The 23,807-nt window shown below is 37.1% G+C and overlaps 2 protein-coding genes across 6 annotated transcripts; both read left to right on the forward strand.

Annotated features, from left to right (window-relative positions):
• Window positions 1–1,290: 1,290 nt before the first annotated feature.
• LOC116173459 (protein bric-a-brac 1-like) lies at window positions 1,291–15,756 on the forward strand. Of its 5 annotated transcripts, none has more exons than XM_031490950.1 (9): window positions 1,291–1,343; window positions 1,772–1,962; window positions 2,012–2,177; window positions 2,224–2,389; window positions 2,435–2,693; window positions 5,578–5,668; window positions 10,226–10,521; window positions 10,571–10,804; window positions 15,474–15,756. In XM_031490950.1, the coding sequence occupies exons 2-9, from the start codon at window positions 1,792–1,794 to the stop codon at window positions 15,735–15,737; spliced, it is 1,647 nt and encodes a 548-aa protein (XP_031346810.1). In that variant the 5' UTR covers window positions 1,291–1,343; window positions 1,772–1,791; the 3' UTR covers window positions 15,738–15,756. The 5 variants fall into 5 exon arrangements, with proteins under 5 accessions (XP_031346810.1, XP_031346808.1, XP_031346811.1 ...); XM_031490948.1 differs by lacking the exon at window positions 1,291–1,343 and adding an exon at window positions 1,396–1,542; XM_031490951.1 differs by lacking the exon at window positions 1,291–1,343 and adding an exon at window positions 1,396–1,542 and having other exon boundaries at window positions 10,574–10,804.
• Window positions 15,757–20,178: 4,422 nt separating this feature from the next.
• Window positions 20,179–21,448, forward strand: LOC116173686 (NADH dehydrogenase [ubiquinone] iron-sulfur protein 3, mitochondrial). The gene is made up of 5 exons (XM_031491328.1): window positions 20,179–20,339; window positions 20,393–20,458; window positions 20,507–20,754; window positions 20,800–21,045; window positions 21,227–21,448. Exons 1-5 carry the CDS (start codon window positions 20,279–20,281, stop codon window positions 21,377–21,379), a joined length of 774 nt encoding a protein of 257 aa, XP_031347188.1. The 5' UTR covers window positions 20,179–20,278; the 3' UTR covers window positions 21,380–21,448.
• Window positions 21,449–23,807: the final 2,359 nt, after the last annotated feature.

A 23,807-nucleotide genomic window follows, 5' to 3' on the forward strand; every position in this document is an offset into this window, starting at 1 on the left:
AGCGGCCGAAAATGCCACATGCCAGGCAGGGGTTGGAACCGGAACCGAAAAAAACCGGTACCGGAACCGGTGGCAATGGCATTTATGAATCCCACACTTGGAACGGGAACCGATGTTTAAGAAGTTGTGATAACCGGAACCGATATCGATACCGTTATATTACAGTGCCAAAGAACCGGTATTTTCCTCTCTCGTCTGGTGGGGTAGACACGCATTCTGAGAAGGAAATACGGTTTATACTGGTGCCCTTAAAAAGTGTTAGTGTTAAAAACTTTTCTTAGATTTTTAAGATTAGAAAGCGTTAATAAATTAATTTTTTATTAATGAAGAAAGTCTGTGTGTAAACTTTTGCCATTAAAGAGATTGATTGATAGGGGTTATTAATATGTATCACTTACTTATTGTACTTGTACTGAAATTTATAAGATGTAAATTTATAACACGAGCGCGAATTTCACTATTAATCATTTCCGCATTGATATTGGAACTTCTATTAAACACAATTCAATTTGTTTATAATAGCAAACGAAAAGCTTCTAGAGAATCCTAGAGTCAGCATATCATACTTCCTGGAAAGTACACGTCATATACGATTTCAGTCCTTATCGCCACGCCGGTGGCTAATCCTTTATCGATTTGATGACCAAGATAAAATCTTGCCTAAACTTAACGGGATTGACTAAAGAAGGATATTGGGATATCCTACTCAAGAAATATTAACTACGTTGGTTGAATGGAGGTCAATGTATTTACGAAATAGGATATATATGTCTCAGGCATATCGACAATTAAAGGTGGATGAAGATTCAGCAAAATTACAAACCATAATCACTCAGAGGTACCGATACAAGGTCCACAAACTTTGTTTAGGAGTCAAAATGGCATCGCAATGTACAATGATTTCATTAAAGATCGTTTGGCCGGATGCTTCCCATACTTTGATGGCGTTTTGGTTGCCGCTGAAAACGATGAGGAGTTGTGTGAAAGGATTGAAGAAATTTTCCGCCGATTGGCAGATGATGGACTCGAATTAAATAAATCCAAATGCGTTTTTAAGACTACAGGCATTGATTTTCTGGGATTTTCCATCAACGCAAAGGCAGTATGTCCTACTGTTGACAAACATTTAAGTAGTATCATAATATAACACATATACTATGGTAGTAGTAGTATGAATCGCTTCGTGCCATGGTAATAAAACGATTAATTTATAAACACCCTGTATATCGTACGTTTCTATTTCACGTTGGCGCGAAATTCGTATTACCATATCGTTGCATCGTGATTCGGTGAGTGAAAGTAGAGGCTATGCGAAATACCCGAAACGCATGCAAGTGACGAAAGTAAGTTGTTACTTAATAGATAATTACATAATTGTAAGATGACGTACTTTAAGATTCTACGTATCCGTTATAAATAGTTAGGACAATTTTTGAGTGGGTTTTTTTGAATTTTTCTTACAGTGCCCTGCATAATCGGCTAGTGTTACGTCAATAGTGAAAATATTAAAAATGGTGGATTGTAAAAGTGTAGCATTTTAAAGTATGTATAGCACTTTATTAGCAGTAATTGTAACACGTAAGGTTTTAATTACGTTGTGAAGTACTTTAATGATGTCATAACTCGAGCAGAAGTGTAACCTTATTTACTGATAACGGCTTTAACGCTATCTTGCTCAATTTCAAGGTTGCCATTTGGGGGTCAATTTATTGATTGTGTGTCTTGTGTGCAAAATATAAACATTTAGGTATAACAGCTTTAATTTTTCCAGCTGATTTTACATGCATCACAATGACAATGCAACAATATTGCCTGCGATGGAACAACCATCAACCCAATTTTATCTCCGTGTTTTCTAGTCTACTAAATAATGAATCGTTGGTCGATGTTACTTTAGCAGCTGAAGGACGGCACCTACAAGCGCACAAAGTTGTACTATCCGCATGTAGTTCTTACTTCCAGGTGAGAATATGCTAAATGCCGAGCTTAACTAACTGTCTTTAATTTACAGTCTCTGTTCACAATTAATCCATGCCAACATCCGATAGTTATTTTGAAAGACGTTAAGTTTTTAGATTTAAAAGTGATGGTCGATTTCATGTATTACGGCGAAGTTAACGTTTCCCAAGAGCAATTGCCGCACATCTTAAAGACGGCTGAAATGTTGAAAATTAAAGGTACCGCTTACTGTTTGCAATTCCGTTGTAAATCTAAGTTTCGTAGGCTTAGCGGATATTCCAGTAGATCAGTCGGCCTTGACGAAGTCGCATAACAGCTCGACGGATCGAGCGGAACTTCTGACGCCCGGCGATTCCAACTGGAGTTCCGACGAGATACAGCGACATTCGTTGTCTCCCTCTCCTTGTCCCTTATCGCCGGCCAGCAAAAGGTATCGTTACAATTTTGTTTCGTGATTTAATAGAGTTTCGTCTAGGAAAAGATTAAGGAAAACGTCGACGGGTTCTGGGTCGGGATCGGCCGAAAGGACGTCAGAAGATCACCCACATAGTGAGGTTACGTTAACTTCTCCGGGGGGAAGTACTCTCGCAACTGTGATAAAGGCGGATCCTGGGGCTTTCACGTCTGAAAACAGTACGCCGATTCGAAGTAAGCAGCATAGCAGTGAGTCTGAGCTGCATCGGGGGAGTTCACATGAGAGCGTTGATTGTGATCCGCCTCTTCAAATTACATTGGTAAGAATTTGTAAAATTTTAGTGAGTTAATTGTACAATTTTAATATTTTTATACACCCTGTATATTTTCACATTTTCAAATATACACTGTGATCCCTTAAATGTGCAATAGGTGAATTTTTTTCATTAATTCAAAGTAACAGTGAGTGAGGATAAAATTGATTGGGCTTTTATAAAAAGTTTTTTTTGTAAAATCAGGAAGAGCGTACTCAAAAGTCTATCCGTTAATTCCATCCTCGAAATAGATTTTGAAACCCAAAATAACTACTCTATCTAAAACTATGCCTTTTTGATCTATCTGTAGAACCATTGGTCAGACAAAAAATTACAAGAAGCTCAGCGCTTTTATTATAATTGTTAACGGACGCCCTGTATATTTTTCAAAAATTTTCAAAATCTCAGTTACCATAACAAAACAAATTGCTATTATTATTGATTATTAATTCATATATTATTTTTACTCTGGAAATTACTTTTTTCTGTCTCATAAAAAACGCACTACACGCTCTCTAAATATGCGGAATAATCCTCTACAGTCCGGACTCCTCCCGCCTTCTAAATTGGAGATGGTTTAATACTGCGACTGCGCGCCATTTTGAATTTTTTTTAAATAGAGGTTAGGTTTTACCTCATTATTATTTATGGTCACGTAAACTAATTTTAATTTTTATGTATGAAGAAGTATCTATCTTCTAAAGTTTTTTTAACAGTTGTAGTGTACTTAACCCCCAGGTTCTACGCTAACTTCATCTACAACACGGAAATAAAGTCAACCCAGCAACGTTTAAAAATGGCCACCCGAATGAAGATTCTCTCCAAAATTAAACAATATCCCAGTTAAATTTGAAATGTGGCACTTGATAAAACATTAAGGCAGAGCCCCCTTACGTTAGTTGTAAACAACGCTTTGACCTGAAGCACAGTAGGGAAGGAACGTAAAATAAAACACTCAAATTGTGAAATGTTTGTTTAATAATGATCGCAATTATTAAGATTGTGAAAGCTCGAAAATTTAAGTCCAAATAAATTACATTGCAAAAATAAACTTTGAAAATGGTAGTTCACCGAATAAAAATAGAAATAGGCTGGTAAAAAAAGAACTAACCAATAAAAAGAACCACCCATCAAATTAATATCAAATTGTGTTGTAAAATTAATTGTTTGTAATGATGTGAATGCGTAACATAAGATTATAACATCACAAAAAGTAGCAGGTAAACTTCAAGAGGTAACATATAGGTTAAAAACAAGTTTAGGGAATTATGGGTCAGGTAAGCAGGTACCAAGATTCTAAGAAAGGGTGAAATACACAGGATGCGACTCATCTTTGGTGCAATAAAGTCATTTTGTTAAAAACAAGATGGAAAATTACATGGCCTTGTAGGTAAATTTAACTAAAGACGAAATATATGGAAATTACGAATTGTAACTCATTTATCGCACATAGATCCTAAACTGAAGAGTTTTGATTAACATAATCTCGCCCCCGCAAGATAGGTAGAGTCGCCCCTCGTTCGGGGTTTCGAGCCTACAGTTGAATGTCGAAGACAATCACGGAATTAGGTCGTGGTTCAATTTTAACTACTGTTTTCAGCACCCCCGTGACTGCTTCATTCGCGGAGAAAAATGTTGGTAACAAACAACAAGTCAGTAATTTCCACATATTAAAATAAAATGATCAATAAACATAAATTAAGCAAACATTACACCAAAAACGTAAACAATTACAAACAAAAGGATAACCGCGGTATTAAACATTTTCTGCATTGCGGTTAAACCAAGTAAATTTCAAAAACAAAAATTGAAACATACAAAAAGTATAAAATGCCGCATATAAAACACAAATACGATATAAAGAAATGCAAAAATGACTACCTGCATTAAATAACTCAAAATAACAAACATTTATGGAGTGACGCGTTCACGACCGCCATTCAAGACAAGATGCCAAACGTAACCCACGTTCCTGCTTTCTAGATGGCGCAGGCAGCTTTTCCCCACTAAAGTCCCTATACTGCATTCATTATAAGAAGGTAGTAGATGGCGCTGTGTTTGAAGATAAACACACACAGGAAAAATATAAAACGGCACCAAATTATTGTAAAGTAGAAATATTCAACACTGCGAACAGAAATAAACCTTTGACAATAACAGCTAATGACCCTTCGGCAGTTGAGTTGGCAACATAAACTACCACCTTACAAAATTCATCAGTAGTTTTATGTTTCATTGTAATACTGACTCATGTTTTAACCAATCACAGTGAAGGTCAAAGCTTCCCTATGCTTTCTACCGCTACCTTCTTAAAATGAATACAGTATAGATGGACTTTATTCCCCACTTAGAAATTGCATGGTTGCCAACTCTCAAAAATGTATGTATCGTCGTAGTTGTATATACAGGGTGGAACCTCTCACAATCTTAGTTTTATAAACAATAAATCTTGACGAAACAGCATTTTGGCTGGTGTTACAGTGGTGGAAGTAAATAGTTTAGGTTTAAAATATCAGCCCCCAGGTAAAGTTGAACTTCTTTACTCCTAGGGAGCAAATTTCATTTCAAGCGCAGAAACCAACATATAATCTTTGCAGACAAAGTGTTTTTAATAAAAAAAAAAACTTGTATGATTAGGTCGTATAGTGAGGGGAATTAAGATTTTTTATTGGGGGAGCTATTCCCCTGAAATATTAACTGTAAACCTGCTCAATCAAAGTAGGTACAACAAAAACCATATAAAAAATTGGATTACTTTACTACACTGAGCCATCTTTCCTATTTATGGAGAGACTTGTTAAATGCTCCTACGATGGAACCATGGTACTATAAATGATTTGTCGTTTTTTACTGGATGGATGACAATGATTAACAATAATGTTTGTTGCAGCAAGTTCCTCAACAAGATACATCCCATAACTTGGACAGTCAAGCGCCTCTGGAGATTGCCGGCCCATCAGCAGTTCCTCAACAAAATTCAGGTATGCATTCATTTCAATTTTTAATGGCGCATTTTTTCGTAATTACGAACGCCGTTTATAAACAATTTGTTTGTGAGTGAGAGTGATATAGTTAATAGTGCAATCAACAGCAACAGTGAACTTTACCGCAACCCTTCCTCTGTCCCCGTTTTGGTAGTAGAGGCTTAGCTCAATTGATTTTTGTTTTCATTATAAATGCCTTCTTGATCCGATGTTCTTGAAATCAATCACGTTCACTTTTGCAGTTGAGCTCTGCCTTACCAGAACGTCGCTTAACCAATTCTTCCTTGCAGGCTACCAGTGGGGCGTTGTCGATGGAAATTACCCGCGTTTCGCCGCGCTTACGCCGTGCCAACCGCACGTAACCTTACCGACCGAAATCAATTACGCTCCCGCATCCAATTTATCCCAGTGCTCTGACAGTAACACGCCCACGTCCGTTGACGATACTCTAACGAGTACGATTAACACGGATCACATTGCGAACTCGCCGCCGAGCAGCCAAAAGCGTAAGAGAAGCATAAATCCGCAGGCGGACGAGAACTTTGTGCGCGCCCTGGAGGCAGTACGGTTCGGCGGAATCGGTTTCTGTAAGGCGGCTAAAATGTACGGCGTCAATAATCGGACGCTATGGCTGGAGTACAAAAAACGCGGCTATCCGAATCATAGGATAAGTATTAAAAATCGTAAACAGGAATTCATTAATCCACCGTCACTGTTGAGGGCACCCGAAAGTCCGGTGCCTGTGCCACCTGTTAGTGAAGTGAAAAATCAGATGATTTGTTCAAATCCCGACAGTGGCATTGTGGCTGGCAATTACATAGACAGTCGACATGTGGATTTAACCCCATTTTTACAGAGACATTTAGACACTGTTAATGTTAATGCACAACAGCCACTCGGCTTGTCTGCAGTGAGTTTTGAACATATGTAAATTATCTCTATTTTGAAAATGGTGCCATTTTACTACCTATAGTGACGCATTTCGTTACACAATTTTTAAATACTTGAAGTGGTCTTTTTTCGTAAAAGTTGAATTTGTTGTATATGTTTTCTTTTTGTAATATATCGTATTGTTGTTAATAATTACTAAGATAATTTTTTAAATAGCGGAATATCTGCACTTTATATTGTAATATCTTATCCTGTTCTGCCATGTTCATCATTGTAATTTTTACACCTAGCACATTGCGTTTAATTATTTATATTTATTTACATTAATTTGTTGCACATTTAGCAGTGATAAATCTGAGAAAATTGTACTTTTTGTGACACAAAAACACAGATTTTACAATGATTAAATTTGTTTACGACACTAAACAAAAGTGGTGTATTTTCAAGCCTTTAGTTGCATGGGTATTACAGAGTACTCTTACCCTTTTATTAATACAAAAAAGTTTCTTATTCTTAAGTGAGCGGTGTTTCAGTCAAGGCTGTTCTATGAACCCAGCCCACTATACACTTACAAAAATCCGTGTCCAGGTTCGAATCCAGCAAGCAGATGTTGGCACTTCTTCTTCCCGCATAATTGCAGGGCCCGCTCTTCTACACAGCCGTCTTCATCTCTTCCAGTACATTGCATCTTCTGGTGCGGCGCTAACTACCATCATATCCTCGCCAAACCGGTCCATCCATCATTTCCTAGGTCTACCGCGGCGGCGTTGACCAGGTGGATTGAGGCGCATCACTGTGTTGCCCACAGAGTGCTCGTCACTGCGCATGGCTTGCCTGTACCATCCAAGTCGCGCATCTTCTCAAATGGCGCCACTCCCAAGCGTCTACTGATGTCAGTGCTCCTGACGTGGTCGAATTTTGTTAGGTCTAAACTCCATTGAAGCATGCGCATTTCCATCAAGTGAAGTGCGCCCTCGTGCTTCGCCAATGCTTGGATCTGTAGTGCGAAATCGGCCGGACTTGTAGACTTTCGCCTTAAAGTTGCACTTTCATTTGCCGATTGCATAAGACGCTTGTGACTTGGCGCCACTTCGTCCATGCCGCGTTGATTCTGGCTCGACGTCGTCGCCGTCACTGCTGATAGTGGAGCTGAGGTATTTGCATTTGTTGACCTTGCATGAAATTTGGTATGAATACTGTTTTATTTTAAAATGCCGGTCATTTAAAAAGTTTAATATGGTCGCCGTTTTCCATGATGGCGGCACATATTGACTATCATCAGTGGTAAGTATCTTTCAAATGATGGTAGATGGTACTACCATGAAATTTGGTATGAATATTGAACGGTTCCGGGTATTGTTTTATATAAAAACACTGGCCATTAAAAAAATTTCAAATGGCCGCCGTTTTTCAAGATGGCGGCACAGTTTATTGAAAGATACCACTAATGATAGTTAATATGTGCCGCCATCTTGAAAAACGGCGATCATATTAAATTTAGTTAAAGTCCAGTTTAGTGAAGTAGTACCTGCTGCTCCCGTTGTGTCCGTGTATTTTTTATAGGGGCCCCATTCATGCCTTGAATATAAGTTAGCGAGGATTGCGACGAACTTCGGTAGTAAATCCGCGCACAAATGGCATGAAAAATGATTATAATTTAATTTTCAAGAAAAAGAAATAAATTTACAAATTATATTCACTAAGTCATGAGAATGGACGAAAGTAGCGGCAGTCGACGGCAACCTGGGTGTTCTGTCGGCGGAACAGACGGACTCGAACTCCACGAGTCCCTGGTCAAGGTCGCCGGTAGCAGTGGTTTGGCGGACGTAACTTGAAAGATGCAAGAGACAAAAAGATACCCCACACGACTGTGGAATGACGTTTACTGCAACACAATTGGTCGATTGAAATTTCTAAAATCGGTAGTCCAACTAACCTATTGTTAATTGGATATATATTTCCTCAGGTCGGCAAAAAGGTAGCTTATCAACCTGATAACGGCTCTGCAGTTTTAATACTCGTTTTAATTAACACAGAAAACCAATATCATCTAAATAATTTTAATGGAGGTGAAATTCAAAAACATTAATTCGCCCTCGTTTTCTAAATTACAAGTGCTTTTGGGCGCAACAAAAACAATTGAAATATCTTGACGGGAACGGTTACAAACGGCAACTCTAGAAATCAAAACTTAACTCCTATCTTCAACTCCTAAATGCCAACACAAATATTTTTGGCACTACACTTCTCAACGAACCTCCCAACTTTAAACGCTTCTAGATACAGAGTGCTCATATACAGAGTATTTACCAAAACGTCAAGTGGGAAAACGGGGCTTCATTACAGGATGAGGCCTCTTGCATGTCTCCGAAATGGAATTATAGGTTAAAATGGGAGCCGTCCTCTATTTTTTTCTCTTCATTCAACTATACGATTTCTAAAGCTTCCGTAGCTCTGACGGTACTTTCGCGCTGGCTTTTTATCTCAGGCATTGTGGGTTCGAATTCCAACGCCTATCCAAGAGATTCCCAACAAAATGGTGAATTTAAAATGGCAGCGGATCCAAGATGGCGGACCACACCTTCCGAGCCCGCTGCCTAGTATATATTTACCCGAAGTTAAACTGTTAATTCTTTATTACTCCTTTGATAAATTTCACTCAATAAATTCACGTTTTGGCTCAAACAGTGTACGTGCTCACAAAATCATCTTCGAATCTAATTTTTTAACGCATCCAAATAGTACGTTTCGGCTCGCCAACACTAAGCACTCTCGCTCTCGCACTTCTTTCGCTCCCCCACGAGAAAAACCGAAAAGGGACTTATACCTGAACGCGTGCCGGCGTACCCTAAAAACCAATAGAAAACCCGCATTTTTGTCACGTGGTTGGCTTTAAACAGAACGGAACAAAACTTTGAGGTCCCAAGATATCGTAGCAAACGCGCTCGCTTTACGTAATACGTTTCTTGTTATCGCTGGTTATCGCCATACTACATACTTTCTTTTACGTTCGCTATGAAGCGGTACATGTGTAAATTTTCCTATGCTGAACAAAATACAAATTTGAAACAAACACTTTTAATTTTAAAGCAACCACCCCTTACAATAATTTGGAGCAGGTTACATGAGATCAGTTAACGTACATGGTTCATAGTATTGAGGTTTATGCACAATGTGCCATTCTTGTGACAGTACAATGTGAGGTGTAGGTATAACACATTTGTGGAATGACAAGTCACAACCGAAATTTCTTGCACTGTTACATTTTCGGTTTCAGCATCATCACAAATCTTTCCTTCCAGTAAATATACTCAGGACACTGCATTCTTCAAATTATCATCGACTTAAATTAAGTATGTATAGGTGCCTTTTTAGCACATTTTAATTAGAGACTCTTTAAGACTATTTACTCTACAATTTAACCCATGCGCTCAAAGTTTGATGTAAGCTCTCCTACAGAAACAGTAGAGAAAATTAGTTTTGTAAAAAAATTACACATATGAAAATCTGAATAAACACAACTTGAACAAATATTTGTTTCGCTGCTTTCGATAACCTAACTTCAATTTTCCTGTATTCTGTCCTTATTTATTCATTTACAGTTACTCAACTTAGGGTATTAGGTTGACAACAATGCTTAACAACTATGGTTTCAACTTTCAGATAGAACAAACGCTACCATTCAGCAGTCCACACAGTCCAATCAGGTGGTAATGGGCACGAAACGTGGACGTTTCTTGATGAGACAACCGCGAATCAAAAGAGAAAGCGATCCCAGCCAAACTTCAGAGACTGATCCTCTCTCATTACAAAATTTATTGGCGCCGCCCATTCGAATGGAACGCCAGTGTTCAGATCCGCTACCGTCGATATCACCGCCACCGGGAAATTTACTGACCGTTCCGGGCACATTAGTAAAACAGCATTCGCATCCCCTGCTGCCGAGCGAATTGCAACAGGTGCGTCTTATTTAACGGTACTACAACGTCTCTATCTCCATTTTTATAGCAGATACAGATCACGCAGCCGACACCTTTACATATACACATTATACAGGGCACAAGTCAAAGTGAATCCGATCGATCGCCGAGCCCCATCGTCGTAGTGTCCGAATCCTTTAGCTCATCGCAGGAGGTGACGACCGCGCGGAGCGATTCGGGCGGAGTGGGACCGTCTGCGACCGCCACTGCTACTTTGCGAGTGCGAACTGACGAACTGAAGCGAAGCGTCTCCTCACCTCAGGTAACTACTGTTGACATTTTGATAGCCACTGCTCGCACTTGCGTTTGGAGTTGTTTAACAGGTCTACAGACTTCATCAGTTCCTTTTCCTGGTTGGCGGTATCTTCTTCAAGATCGGACGCTGAATCCGGTCTTGGTGGAATTTTTTCATAGAGGGAGTAATCGATTTCCACCTGTGGTATGTCGGGGAAATTAGCCGGTTTTATGTGCTCATTTTGAATTCTTTTTATGTCTTCTAGTTTTTCCGTCGTCATGTTGTCTCCCATCTGAGAACAAAAGTTGCATTTTCTTAAGTAGTTATATGAGGCCGAATCTGGCTCAGTTCAAGGTCGTTCGCCACGTGGTGGTGACTTTGGAAGATAGGTCAAGAGAGAAAGTCGCGTCCCACGTGGCTATGACTTTATAGTGAAGGCCAAGGGCATTTGCTTTCAAGGTCATCGGCGATCAATCAACCCATTTTTGTGATTTGATGAATTTTTATTTTGAAGATCATCAAAGTTCAATGACCTCATTTTTTTGTCCCCGCTCTCTTGCAAAGTGTGTTACCTTGAAAAATCTATCAAGGTAAAGCTGCAATCAATCTCGCCCTCAAAGGTCAATGACCTTATTTTTTGTTGGGTTCAGGATTAATTCACCAAAGTCATTAGGCCCCATGTTGCTAAGCCGAACACCCGGAAGGTACGATTTTCCGAGCGCAGCTGCAGCTGCTGCACTACTCTGTTAAAAGTACCTCTAAATTATTATATACACGGGCATAAAATAAAAATATTTCAAAAACGAACATAGGCAATTAACATGGGAAAAAGGTTTTTTGCAGATCGTTGCTCCCCATGATAATTTAGGTCTTAGCGGGTTTATAATGACACCAATCGAAAGAAGATTTTTTTTCTTTATCTAATGATATACGAATTAGTTCATTTTCAGTTGTATTTCTCATTATTAACGATCCTCGAGATTGTTTATAATTTTGTATTGCTGTCTGTCCGTGTGCACGATAACTGATAACTGAATAACTTTGTATAGAGTCCGATCGCTTTGAAAATTGAAACAGCTGTTCTTCAGGATATAAGAAAAGTCGCTATTGTTTTTCGGCTACGTAGACTAACGGGACAAAAAATTACAGCAAAAAACTGCTCAAACCAAAAAGGAGCTTCTTTTATAATTCTTGTTACAAAGAACATGTGAATGCCCGGTTTTCTGTGTTAGTAAATGTCCCTTAAGCCCCAGGTAACTATGCAGATGAATTTAAAAAAAATTGCGCATGCGCAACCCAACTTTTGTATTTGCGCAATCCCAATTTTCTTTATTTGTTATTGTTGTTAATTGAAATTTAAGATGTAGGCACCTCGAGTAAAAGTAAAACTAACGCCGAATCAAAATAGTATATTGAAAGACAAGTGTTACGCCACTCGTGCCACAAGATAGTCGTATTACAATAAAGCATTGTAACACGTGTTTTTCATACTATTTTTTCTATTTCGGGGCTTTAATTTAATTAAAAAGTAATTATCAAAAACTACAGGAAACTTTAGAATTAATATGTCTGAAGTTGGCAACATCTTTTACGTTGACAAATTTTAAGTTGGCAGCGTAGATAAAACACAACAGTGACATTTGGAAACTTTAAATTCCGTGAATGTGTAATTTTTTTACACGTAGATAAATTTACTTATGGTGGATGTGTAAACTGCTAATTTGGAATGTATTAAGTTCTTCGTGTACCAAAAATCAAGGAAAACACATAAATTTTACGTACGTAATTTGATTTTATATTTGATGATTTGACGTTGACGTCTTGGCGAACTGCCAACTTAGAGATGAAAAGTTACCAAAAACAATGTTACAATGGAACTCATTGAAACACTGTTTTTGCCGAAAACAGTTGCACAAAATTCTCATTGTAACACCGAAATAGAAAAAAATTGTTTTGCGCATGCGCAATTTTTTTTTTTTTTTTGTTAAGATTTTTAAGCGAAATTTTGTATCTAGGCTCCTCGAATAAAAGTAAAACTAACTCCGTTTCAAACAATTTGATTTACAAGCTATTCCGATCTGGTGGGACAGAATCAACCCCTTAAGGCGCCTTGTAAAAATGATGGATGCGTGAAGATCTCGAGGATCGTTCGATATTCAGTTGTATCGGATTTTTTTAATCAAAAATTCGTTATTCAATTCGAAATGAATATCAGTTAAGACTACTGTCAATAATTTTTTTGTAACATTTATTCACTGAGGAAAAAGTATGTACTCGTATGATAAACGACGGCTGAAATAGTTAGGTACTGTACGCGATATTTGTTTTCCATGCATTTTAATGAGCGTCCCACTCCGTCTCTGGCAATTCTTTAGAAAATTTTCATGGCTTAACATGATTTTGGTAATTGGAGTTATTGCCGAATTTTGGATAAAATATGAAAACTAAAAACATTAGTTATTTTAAATTTCCTATCAAAAACAAACCTCGAATGACAGCAAGGAAAATAAATTGTGGAAATTCTGTTATTGCCGCGGGCTAGACGATGAAGAATTAAAATATAAAATCGTTTGTGAAAATCACTTTAATTCATGTGATATTTACAAAAGCGGCAATCGAACGTTATTGAGAATCAATTCAATTCCTTTGCCTTACTCAAAACAAGGTAACCATTTTATTTTTTTCGTTAAAATGACTGATACATTTTTTCAAGATTTAAATTACAAAGAAGATACTGCAATCAAACGTTCAAAGAAACGAGAAGTAGGTATTACACCCCATTCAAACATTTTTTGCGAAAACTCCAATTCAACCATAAATTCGACTTTATGTACAGAAATTTTGAAAATGTCCACACCACAAAAATAACCTAGAAATAATATTACATACAAGTTGAAAACTTTGACCAAAACTACGAAAAACAAATTCATAGGCTGAAAACTAAAACATCTTCTCAACAGGTTAGTCAATTAAATTTTTTGCATAGTTATCAAATTACCGGGCTTTTTTTGTCAAAAAATCGTATGGAAACTGGTACTTTTGTTCACGATTTTCTATGAAAAATTTTGACACAAAATAGCGAATGCCAATGATATTATTCACTTATGAGTTATCGTGCACACGGACAGACGAACAGACAGACAGCAATACAAAATTATAAACAATCTCGAGGATCGTTAATAATGAGAAATACAACTGAAAATGAACTAATTCGTATATCATTAGATAAAGAAAAAAAATCTTCTTTCGATTGGTGTCATTATAAACCCGCTAAGACCTAAATTATCATGGGGAGCAACGATCTGCAAAAAACCTTTTTCCCATGTTAATTGCCTATGTTCGTTTTTGAAATATTTTTATTTTATGCCCGTGTATATAATAATTTAGAGGTACTTTTAGCAGAGCAGTGCAGCAGCTGCGCTCGGAAAATCGTACCTTCCAGCGTGTCTACCGAGACCTTAGCAACATCACGCGATCGGTAGACCATTTTTTTTTTGTTTCTTATGACATCAACTTTTTCCAACAAAAATTTCATCTTTGTAGAAATAAGTTCAATATAATAATTTTTTATGCATCTTGCGTGGGTGGTAGACTTGTGATAGCAAACGCTTCCAGCTCGGTAGACTATTACCATACTTCATTTTTAGGTATACTTACCTAATTACTGTACAAACTTTCATTCTTGTAGAAATGAGGCATGTACATATTATTTATTAACATGTTCAGAACATTGTTGCAAATTTAGGCAACACCGCCGACGCGGTAGACTACCGTTTTGTGGGTTAAAACATTGTTACTAGTTTGTACTATTTCAAAAACAATAAAATCGGCCCAGAATATCAGCTTTGAGAAATGAGCTGCACAAAATAATGTCGCTGTCCTTCCTGACTATTGAGCACGAATCCAAACCGTGAACGCAAAATCAAAACCAATAACATGAACTCAAACGTGAAGTTTCAATTTGGCGTTAACGTTTTAAAATCTCATTCGCGTTCACGTTTGTGTTTGATTCGCGTTCGATGACCTTTAATTATATTAAATGGTTGTCAACAAAGAATTATGTTCATTGACCTTCCTTCTCTCTTCAGCTTACCTTTCACCGACTTCAAGGGTCACATACTTTCCAAGGGAAGTGTGGGCAAAAGTGAACTTCGTATGACACCTGAAATAAAATATTGACATTACAGAAAAAGAAATGGGCTTAAATTGTAGGTTCGTTTGAACTTTGATAACAAATGAAGATGACAATACCACAAAAATTACAGTTACTACAGCATACCCGCCTATACGGAAATATATTCCCCATTCCTCGCGATCCCGTTCCCGCATTCTCGCGTCGGTTTGAGTGGACCTTTAATCTGCTTACCTTACTTTCACTTCTCAACTCTTCTATAATTTCCTTATAGTTCTCCGAAAATTGTTCCATTGTCAATCGATCAGCTTCCATCTTCGATAACGCCTTCTTACCCTTCACACGGGATAGAAAACTGTCTCTATGAAATTCTTCAAAAATATCTGATATATCACTACCACTAAAAGAACCATTGACCAATTCCAAATCCGACTTGGGTCTTAGCAATCGCCTGATTGCTTCAGGTGTGCTAGACTTTGCTGTTGTCTGTTCCATTTAAAAACAGAATATTGATCTGCTTCGCCTATCGATCAAACAACCAGTAACTATGCACAATTGTTACAGGCAAGCACCCGTCTAAGCCATTGCCCCGTGGTGCGGCCAGGACCGGCGTTGGGCTGCAACTACTGTTGGAACACGGTCGACAACCACGGCAGAATTCTGCGCCGTAAGACTAAGTACCACTGTCCCGAATGTCAAACGAATTTATGCATTGTTCCTTGCTTTCAAGAGTATCACGAGCGGCACGTTAGTACTTCCCAAACAGATCCTCTGGCGCTCACGACGTCGGTAATGAGGACTATTTTCCCGAAAACTAGCTCGATGTGAATTAATAAATTAAATTGAATCGTGTGGTACAAATAACAAATTGTGATTGTCGTGATGCTGTTGAATCGAAAAGAGAAAAGAATATATATTTAGATATTGAATTAGAGAGAACGATAAGGAAAGTCTACTTTTGTAAGAAAATTTATATCTGTTGGTATTGGATACGGCCTAATATTTCTACATGAGACAAATTGTCAGACTACCGCTGTGTGTCAAATTATATTCATTGCAAACGCGGTGCCATTCCATAGAGTGAACGTGTAGAGAGTTGTCAATCACTTTTGAGATATTCGCATTGGCAATTAGCATGACATTTGCGATTTTTACTTAAGAAGTAAAAATTGATTTTTGTTTTTCGCATAGAATATGTATATCATTAAATATACGTACTTCCCAAAAGAGATTTTTTTACAGTTGACCTTGAAGGGATGGCTATTGACTATTGGAGTTGAAATTGTTCGTATGTGGTGTTTTTTTTACCTCTTTCAAAAATACTATTATTTTTTTTTCAAAGGCCCTTGGGATAAAAAGGCTGCTTGATTCCAAGTTGGGAGGTAGGTTTAGTATTTCAAACATATTCAGAAACTACTCTTATAAGACAAACCGTGTTGCTGAGAATAAAGCACAATACAGTGCTCACGTTTATAGACTGCTACACATGATTTAGATATTCCTACCGTTCAATTTTTTCTAAAAGGGCTTAAGAGACGTATGTAAAGCAATAAATAAAGGGTATATTTTATGACATACATATTCAACGATTGTTAGAATTAATTTTATTTATTTATCATCAAGATTCAATTACATGTAGTTAATACTAATCACACTAGTGCAATAAAAAAAGAACTGTTCACGATCGTAATATCATTCCCATTATCGGTAACTTCTTTTTTTTTTAATATCTATATTGAAGTTACCTTCGTTTTCGCTGTTGTAGAATTAAACTTGTTGATAAATACTTTACAGTATTTGCTTTGAATTGTAAAGCGCGATTTTTTACGAGATTTGAGAAATTGTAACCCAATTGTGTTTTGTTATAATTCGTAACAAAATGTAGATTATTGTGATAATTTATGTTTTATTTATTTTCAAAACTGCAAAATAAAAAGCTACTCATATCAGGTTTTTTATGTTGTAGATTTTGTGATTTAATGTTTATACTGTAGCTGTAAGGATATATAGGGAGAGGACATGCTCACTTGTTTGCTAAAAAGCTTTATGGTTAACGAATCGAAATAAATAAATACTATTTTTCTGAAGCACATACAAAATATATTTTTGATGAGTGGAAGACTATTTTGTTAACGCTATTTATTGGTAGGAAGTTGTAGATTTTGTAACTGCGTTTTTATTCTCGAAAACCAGGATATTTCTTACAGAATTTACAACTTTGTCGATATTGTAAATATATTTTAATGTTAAGTATAAAAAAAACTTGTAAATTGGTGTTAGAAAGTGTGATAGTGTGTACCTCTAATAGTAGTTTTATTAGTAGTGTTCACAAATGTATGCTTTACAGTTAATGTTTGGAAAGCTAAAATTGCTGTAAAATTAGAGGTACAAACTGCAATTTCGTTTTACAATAGAAGTACCTGCCTTTCGGTTATGGTATTTATTCGCAATCTTATCTCTAAAGTTTGTTAACACTGAATTGAACAAGATTTAATTTAATAATTTGATTTAAGACGCTTGAATGAGGAAAATGTTTTATAAATACTAAAAAAAGAGAATCTTTTTACAACAGAATTGGAACTGATTGTTTACACAGTTAAGCAACTTCAAATTCAAATTGTGTATTTTGATAAAATAAAACTTGACTTTAGTGTCCTTCTATACTCATTTAATAATGGTACAAAAGATATTCTCAAGGGACAAACTATCACCTAAATTTTGTACAACGAGTAACCATATATGTATGCTTGGATTCACCCGACTTTTGATTTCCTCGAAGTTCCTGTCAATTATTTTGTGACGGAGCATGAGAAGTGCATTCTCCTTGCTTGCAGTGGGTCTATTTCGTATTTGGCTGCAGTTTTAGATCGCGTAAAACAAAATTTTTCGCCAAGCTTTCAAGACGAATATTGTGAGTTGTGTACGCCATTCTTAAGATCGTGTGAAACTTCATTGTTAAATTAGAAGTTCAAACTGAAAACTGCAGTATTGTCGAAGTCTACGAAAAGGTTTGTTAGATGTGTATTCCACAAATCGAAGTGAAAACTGTGCCGCAAGTTCGACAAAGTTTATTATCGGGTGCGTGTTTTTACATCTTATTCTTATTTGATTATACAAGGTGTTAATAAAATGACATTATAAATAAAACGGCAACCGGTAAAAAGATTAAAGACAATTAATTTGTACTTTCGTTGGCTATCAGAACCCTAAGTTAGCAGGGTAATGTTTTTACATTTCCGAAGGACGAAATCAGCTGTCAATTTGGAGAATATCTCATCGATAAATGTAGGTAAGTGAATTAAATTTTTTATAATGTATCAAAATATTAATCGACCGTTTTTTGGGATCGTGTGTAAGAAATGTGCACTTAAATCCTGCAGAGCTCGATTTACGAAAATTTGTGTATATTTTTTTGCGCCAGCTATTATAGTTGCAGACACTCAATATGTCACAATAAGGGGTACTGCAAATCTGCAGAAAGTTTCGATAACTGGTCCAGGAGTCGGCCAGGCACTGCTATTGCCAATACAAAGCAAATTTCTTCCCTCAAGTTCGTCAAGCCGAAGTACCACGATTCTGGTTCGGACTGAAGCCTCATGTCTAACGCAAATTGGCAAAGATCGGCTCTCCTCGTCTTACGCCGGTCGAGATCGCAGCAATCAGCGCTTGTGGACATCCAATCAAGTCTTTGGGCATGTTCTCGGTCGTCATCGAGGTCAAGGACCGACTGGCAATCTCCAACGTCTACGTGTCCATGGAGGGTCAGAATCTCTTTGGGAATCCAGCGATGGAAGCACTCGATCTCTGGGACCGATAACCAATCGCAACTCGCGGTGAAGGTAAAAGAAAAATTATGGATCGCATACTGGCCGGAACGGATGCAGCAGAGCTTACTTGGATACGTAATCGTCCCTGGTAAAGGAAAGGAGGACCACATGATCGCCCCCTCATGAGTGAGCGGCTCGAAGAGGCTGATCGGCGCCTGAACCATGGCAAGTGTATTCGAGCAACCGTCAATTCGCTTCCTTGGAAAAATTATTGATGCCAAAGGCATACCCAGATCCTGCAAAGTTGCAAACTATCCGGGACATGTCCAGATCGGACGAGGTTTCTCAACTTCATGCCTTCCTGGAAGCAAATCAACTGGTAGGGAAGTTTCATATCCCGCAACCGAGGATCACTGGCCGAGATGCTTTGCAAAAACGTCAAATTTCAATGGACAGAGACTAAAGACGAGGCTTTCGGAAAACTCCAAACCCAACTCTGCATGCAGATCTCTCACTGACGCACTACGATCCGAGGATGCCAATAATTGTGGCTGCTGATGGCTCTACTAAGCCGGTCACGTATGCACTAATAAAGTATGGCAACTCGACAAACCAACGAAAACTTTGCTACAGGACACTTAGGCAAATGTTATGCGGAATTATCTTATCTAAAATACATCATTTTCTACGAAAACAAACAGCTTTAATTATTAAAAGGCATCCACTCTAGATAATTACATCAATCTTTTATAAATATAAACGAAATATCTAATAAATCAAATCTGAACTGTCACCTAAATGAATTAACAAAACACATTGATAGCAAAAAATTAGACAAAATTTTCTTCTCCTTAATAATTCTAGCAACTAAACTTCAAATTCCAACTCGACATTGTTTACACAGCATTATCAGGGTGGCAATTTGAAAACTTACCACCGTATTAAAATGCAACCGGCGAACATAGACGAACTAGGACAGAGAATAATTCAAGAATGTCAAAATATTGCAAAATCAACATTTGAAAAGGTTCGACAAGAGTTTGAGAATAGATTATACTAGTGTCTTACCAATAAATAAAGGCCAACTTTAGGAAATGTACTATCATATTAGTTTATTTTTTGATTTGCACGATAATTATACTAACCTAAATGTAATGCTATTTGGTATGGTTGGAAAGCATTCAGAGCTTTCCAACGACGTATCACACATGGGGGGGGGGGGTCACAGATTTAAAAATTAAGGGGGGCTGGGACGCAGGGGTTTAGAGGGGGTGCGTCGCCAACTATGTGATTGTGATTCCCCCTCTGAATTACCGAAACGGATTGATTTTGATTTTTTTAAATATCTCGTTTATTTACTAAGACATGGGGGATGGCAAGTTTTCAAATTGCCACCCTGTATATTATAGTTATGATATGAAAAATATGAAATTGCAATATGGTGACTCACCAATGACGGTTTGAGAACCGCTGGATTAGCATCTTCCGTATATGGCGCCATCTGTTCGTTACTGAAGAACCTAAATAATTGTCAAAATTTCAAAACATCATAACACATTTTTGACAAATATTAGGTAACCAATTTTTCAAAAATACAGCAGAATGGCATCATTACTGCGACAGGTTGCGAAAGCAATACGAAATCCACAAATTTACAACCAGGGTTAGTAATGCTGAAATATTAACGAGAAATTGTGGTTAATTGGACATTTTCAGTCGGTGCGAACATCGGTCGTGGATTTTCTACGGGAACAGTTCGTTTGGAAAAGGTGGAGACGAGACGTAAGCCCCAAGCTACATAGTAACATTGAATGTACAAATTATTTGTAGCGACTGTGCGTAAATATAATCCACTTCTCAAGACCCAACTGACCGAGTTCGGGCAATACGTCGCGGAGTGTTTGCCAAAGTATATTCAGAAAGTACAAATAGCAGCAGGTGATGAATTGGAGCTGCTTATTGCACCTGAAGGTGTTCTTCCCGTAATGCAATTCTTGAAAGATCACCACAACGCACAGTTTGCATCCTTAGCTGATGTTACTGCTTTGGACGTACCCAGTAGGCAATACAGATTTGAGGTTATCCCTTTTGTTAGGTATTGATGTTCTAAAGTTTACTTACAGGTTGTGTACAACTTGCTTTCACTTCGTTATCAAGCTCGCGTTCGCGTGAAGACGTACACCGATGAATTGACACCTATTGAATCAATCTTTGACGTGTATAGAGCTGCAAATTGGTACGAACGTGAAGTATGGGATATGTATGGTGTGTTTTTCGCCAATCATCCAGATTTGAGACGTATTCTTACCGATTATGGATTCCAAGGGCATCCTCTTAGGAAAGATTTTCCGCTCAGCGGATATGTTGAGGTAGTATGCTTAGAACTGAGGGGCGATCTGCAGCGATACAAATTTGATTTGCAAATCGTCCCTCATGTAGAACCACACTAATCAAATCATATCAGATCATTCACAATCAGTGGATGTACACTTGTGTGGTTATATTTTATACAGTGTTGCCTTCTAGTTTCGTAAAATTATTAATTTGCAGGTACGATATGATGATGAACAAAAACGTGTGGTAGTAGAGCCGTTAGAGTTAGCCCAAGAGTTTAGAAAATTCGATTTATCTGCTCCATGGGAACAGTTCCCGAACTTTAGGAAATCACACAAAACGGAAGAAGTTCCTATAGATAAAAAATAAAGTTATGTACTTTGATTACAATGTGCAAATACATGTATTTATTGTGTAAATAATTATTTGTACCTGTAAGGAGTAATAATTGATGTAACGTATAAAACTAAATACTTTGGCAGAATGAATTATTTTGCAGAATAAACGGTTAATTCTGCTTGAATCACATTTAGATTGTACATAATTAAAACCAGGCATGACCTAATGAATTGGGTAGAAACTTTTAACCTCTAACGTTTGGGGGTTATTAAGAGCAATCCAGGATTCGATTTTGTGATTTCATTGGATTTTTAAGTTCTGAAGTCCTGGTAGTCCAAAAAAGTATTTTTTTAAATATTTCTGCATGTTTCCAGTGCATCGCAAATGGACGAGATAATCTGCTTTATACAATTCTTGAAAAGGGGGCGCGCAATGTGGATGTTGTGTTTGGCTTCAGCAACTATAATAATGATCGCTCACCCTGTATGTGAATTTCATTTATTTGTAACGTAAAATGTTGGTTGCAGAGACTTGTTATAACTAGACCGCGCGTAACGTAGATTTTACTATAAACGCCTGTTGTCAAGATAGGATAGGCAACCAACTGTTCATCGCGGGGCAGACGTGCGTTCTGTAGCTTGCTTTAGCCATGTTTATCCTAAATTTTAGTAGCAAAAAAAGATAACATATAGCTGTTAACTGTTTTAATCGAATTTATTGGTATTTATTTGAACTAAATTGGTATATAACTGCCTTACTCTAGTCCTAATTTGATTTATATGTGTATTTTGGTGGTGAACACGTATGGGAAAATATACTCTTAAAACTAAAGATGTAAGTAGTAAGATATGATTATTTAGCGGATTTTGATTCAATATAATGCCTATCCAAAAACCCAAATGGGCTGTAACTGTTATTTATTTTTCTTAGACTGCTGATAACCATTTTGTTTACAACGCGGTGTGGTGTGGATTGAATGAAAAACCTGAACACATTTTCAGCAATTTGGCAAATTTTTAATGCATCGCTTGATACGTGCAACAATCCTCCACGATTTATTCTAGTTAAAAGCTTTGAATGACTCTCTGAAGCGAATATCGCATCTGCACATATGGAACATTGAAGAGACTTAGCTATTTTTCTTGTAACAAAACCTGAAATATACTTAGTACCAGTAAGTACTTAGTCACGTCTATACCTAATAGGCAAATAGGTATTGCCGTTGTCTTGCTGGTAAAGGATGTCGAATAATAGTTCTACGTTATTTTAAGTGAATGGGAAAGTCGAAAACGCTCGGTATTGCATTATTGTTTAACACCTTCGTAGGTACCTTTCTAAAATCGGCTTCATTCCCCGCAAATCCACTATGGGAGCAAATTTTCCTCTTCGAATGGCTCTGATCCATTGGCCCTTTAAACTTTTATCCGTTGAAAATCAGCATATTATTTAAAAATGTATCGACAGAGTACATGTTGATACGCACAAGTTAACCTAAGTTTATTGGTTTATTCTCAACAGAAATTTATCTGTTCACTAATTCGAGCTAATGCTAATCACGAGAATGATTAATGAACGGAACATCTAAAATAACAGCTTATTTCATTATATTGCATAAATCATCTCAGCGATTTTTGCCCCGCGGTGCATTGTGTGTTGCATACTGTGTCGACAACACCTTAGATACGTTAAGCGCAGTCTAGTTATAGCAAGTCTCTGGTTGGTTGTAATTTGAGATTAAACACAATCTTGATCATATTAGTTGAATTCGAGGATGTTTGAATAACCGCCTTTTTATTTGTTTTGTTTTATTGTTCACTAGTAATAAAAGTTAAGGAATATCTGTAATTAATTTCGTGAATGTTTTGTTCTAAAGTTATCTATTGTAAATCCGGTCGTTGCGATAGGAAAGTTTCGTTATCGCTGCGCAAACTTATTATTAAATTTAGATAAGCAGGTTCCGCCGATAAGGTATCGGCACCAGTGCTGCTCTTACATGATCTTAAGAGCTGATACCTCTTGAAAGCGATTCGAAATGGCAAATGCTTTTAGAAATAAAATCGATGTTATCTTGAATTACGGATAACTTTGTAAGGAGCAAACCAATTTGACTGAAATTTTGTACAAATGGTCTTAGAGGTTGAGATTTTGGAAAATGAACGAATGGCATTATATTGAATTACGTTTATTTTAAAAAGTATGTACCTATTTGATAAATTTAGCTGAATGTTTTTACCACTCGCACGTTATAGTCTATTCCTATTGCATTGTTTAAAAGGGAGGTATTGCATTGGGGCAAAAAAAAAGCTCCCACTTATTGACGGAAATACACGTTTGAAGCACTGGAAATTGGAATCAAACAATATTCCGACGATGTCTGTCTTTAAATAACTTCGGTAAAAAATTAAAACGATTTTGCAAAATTTGTTTTTTTTTCAAGATATCTCCCAAAATAGTCGAA

The sequence above is a fragment of the Photinus pyralis genome, unplaced genomic scaffold (genome assembly GCF_008802855.1).
Source record: "Photinus pyralis isolate 1611_PpyrPB1 unplaced genomic scaffold, Ppyr1.3 Ppyr1.4_LG6, whole genome shotgun sequence".
In the NCBI taxonomy this organism is placed as follows: Eukaryota; Metazoa; Arthropoda; class Insecta; order Coleoptera; family Lampyridae; genus Photinus; species Photinus pyralis.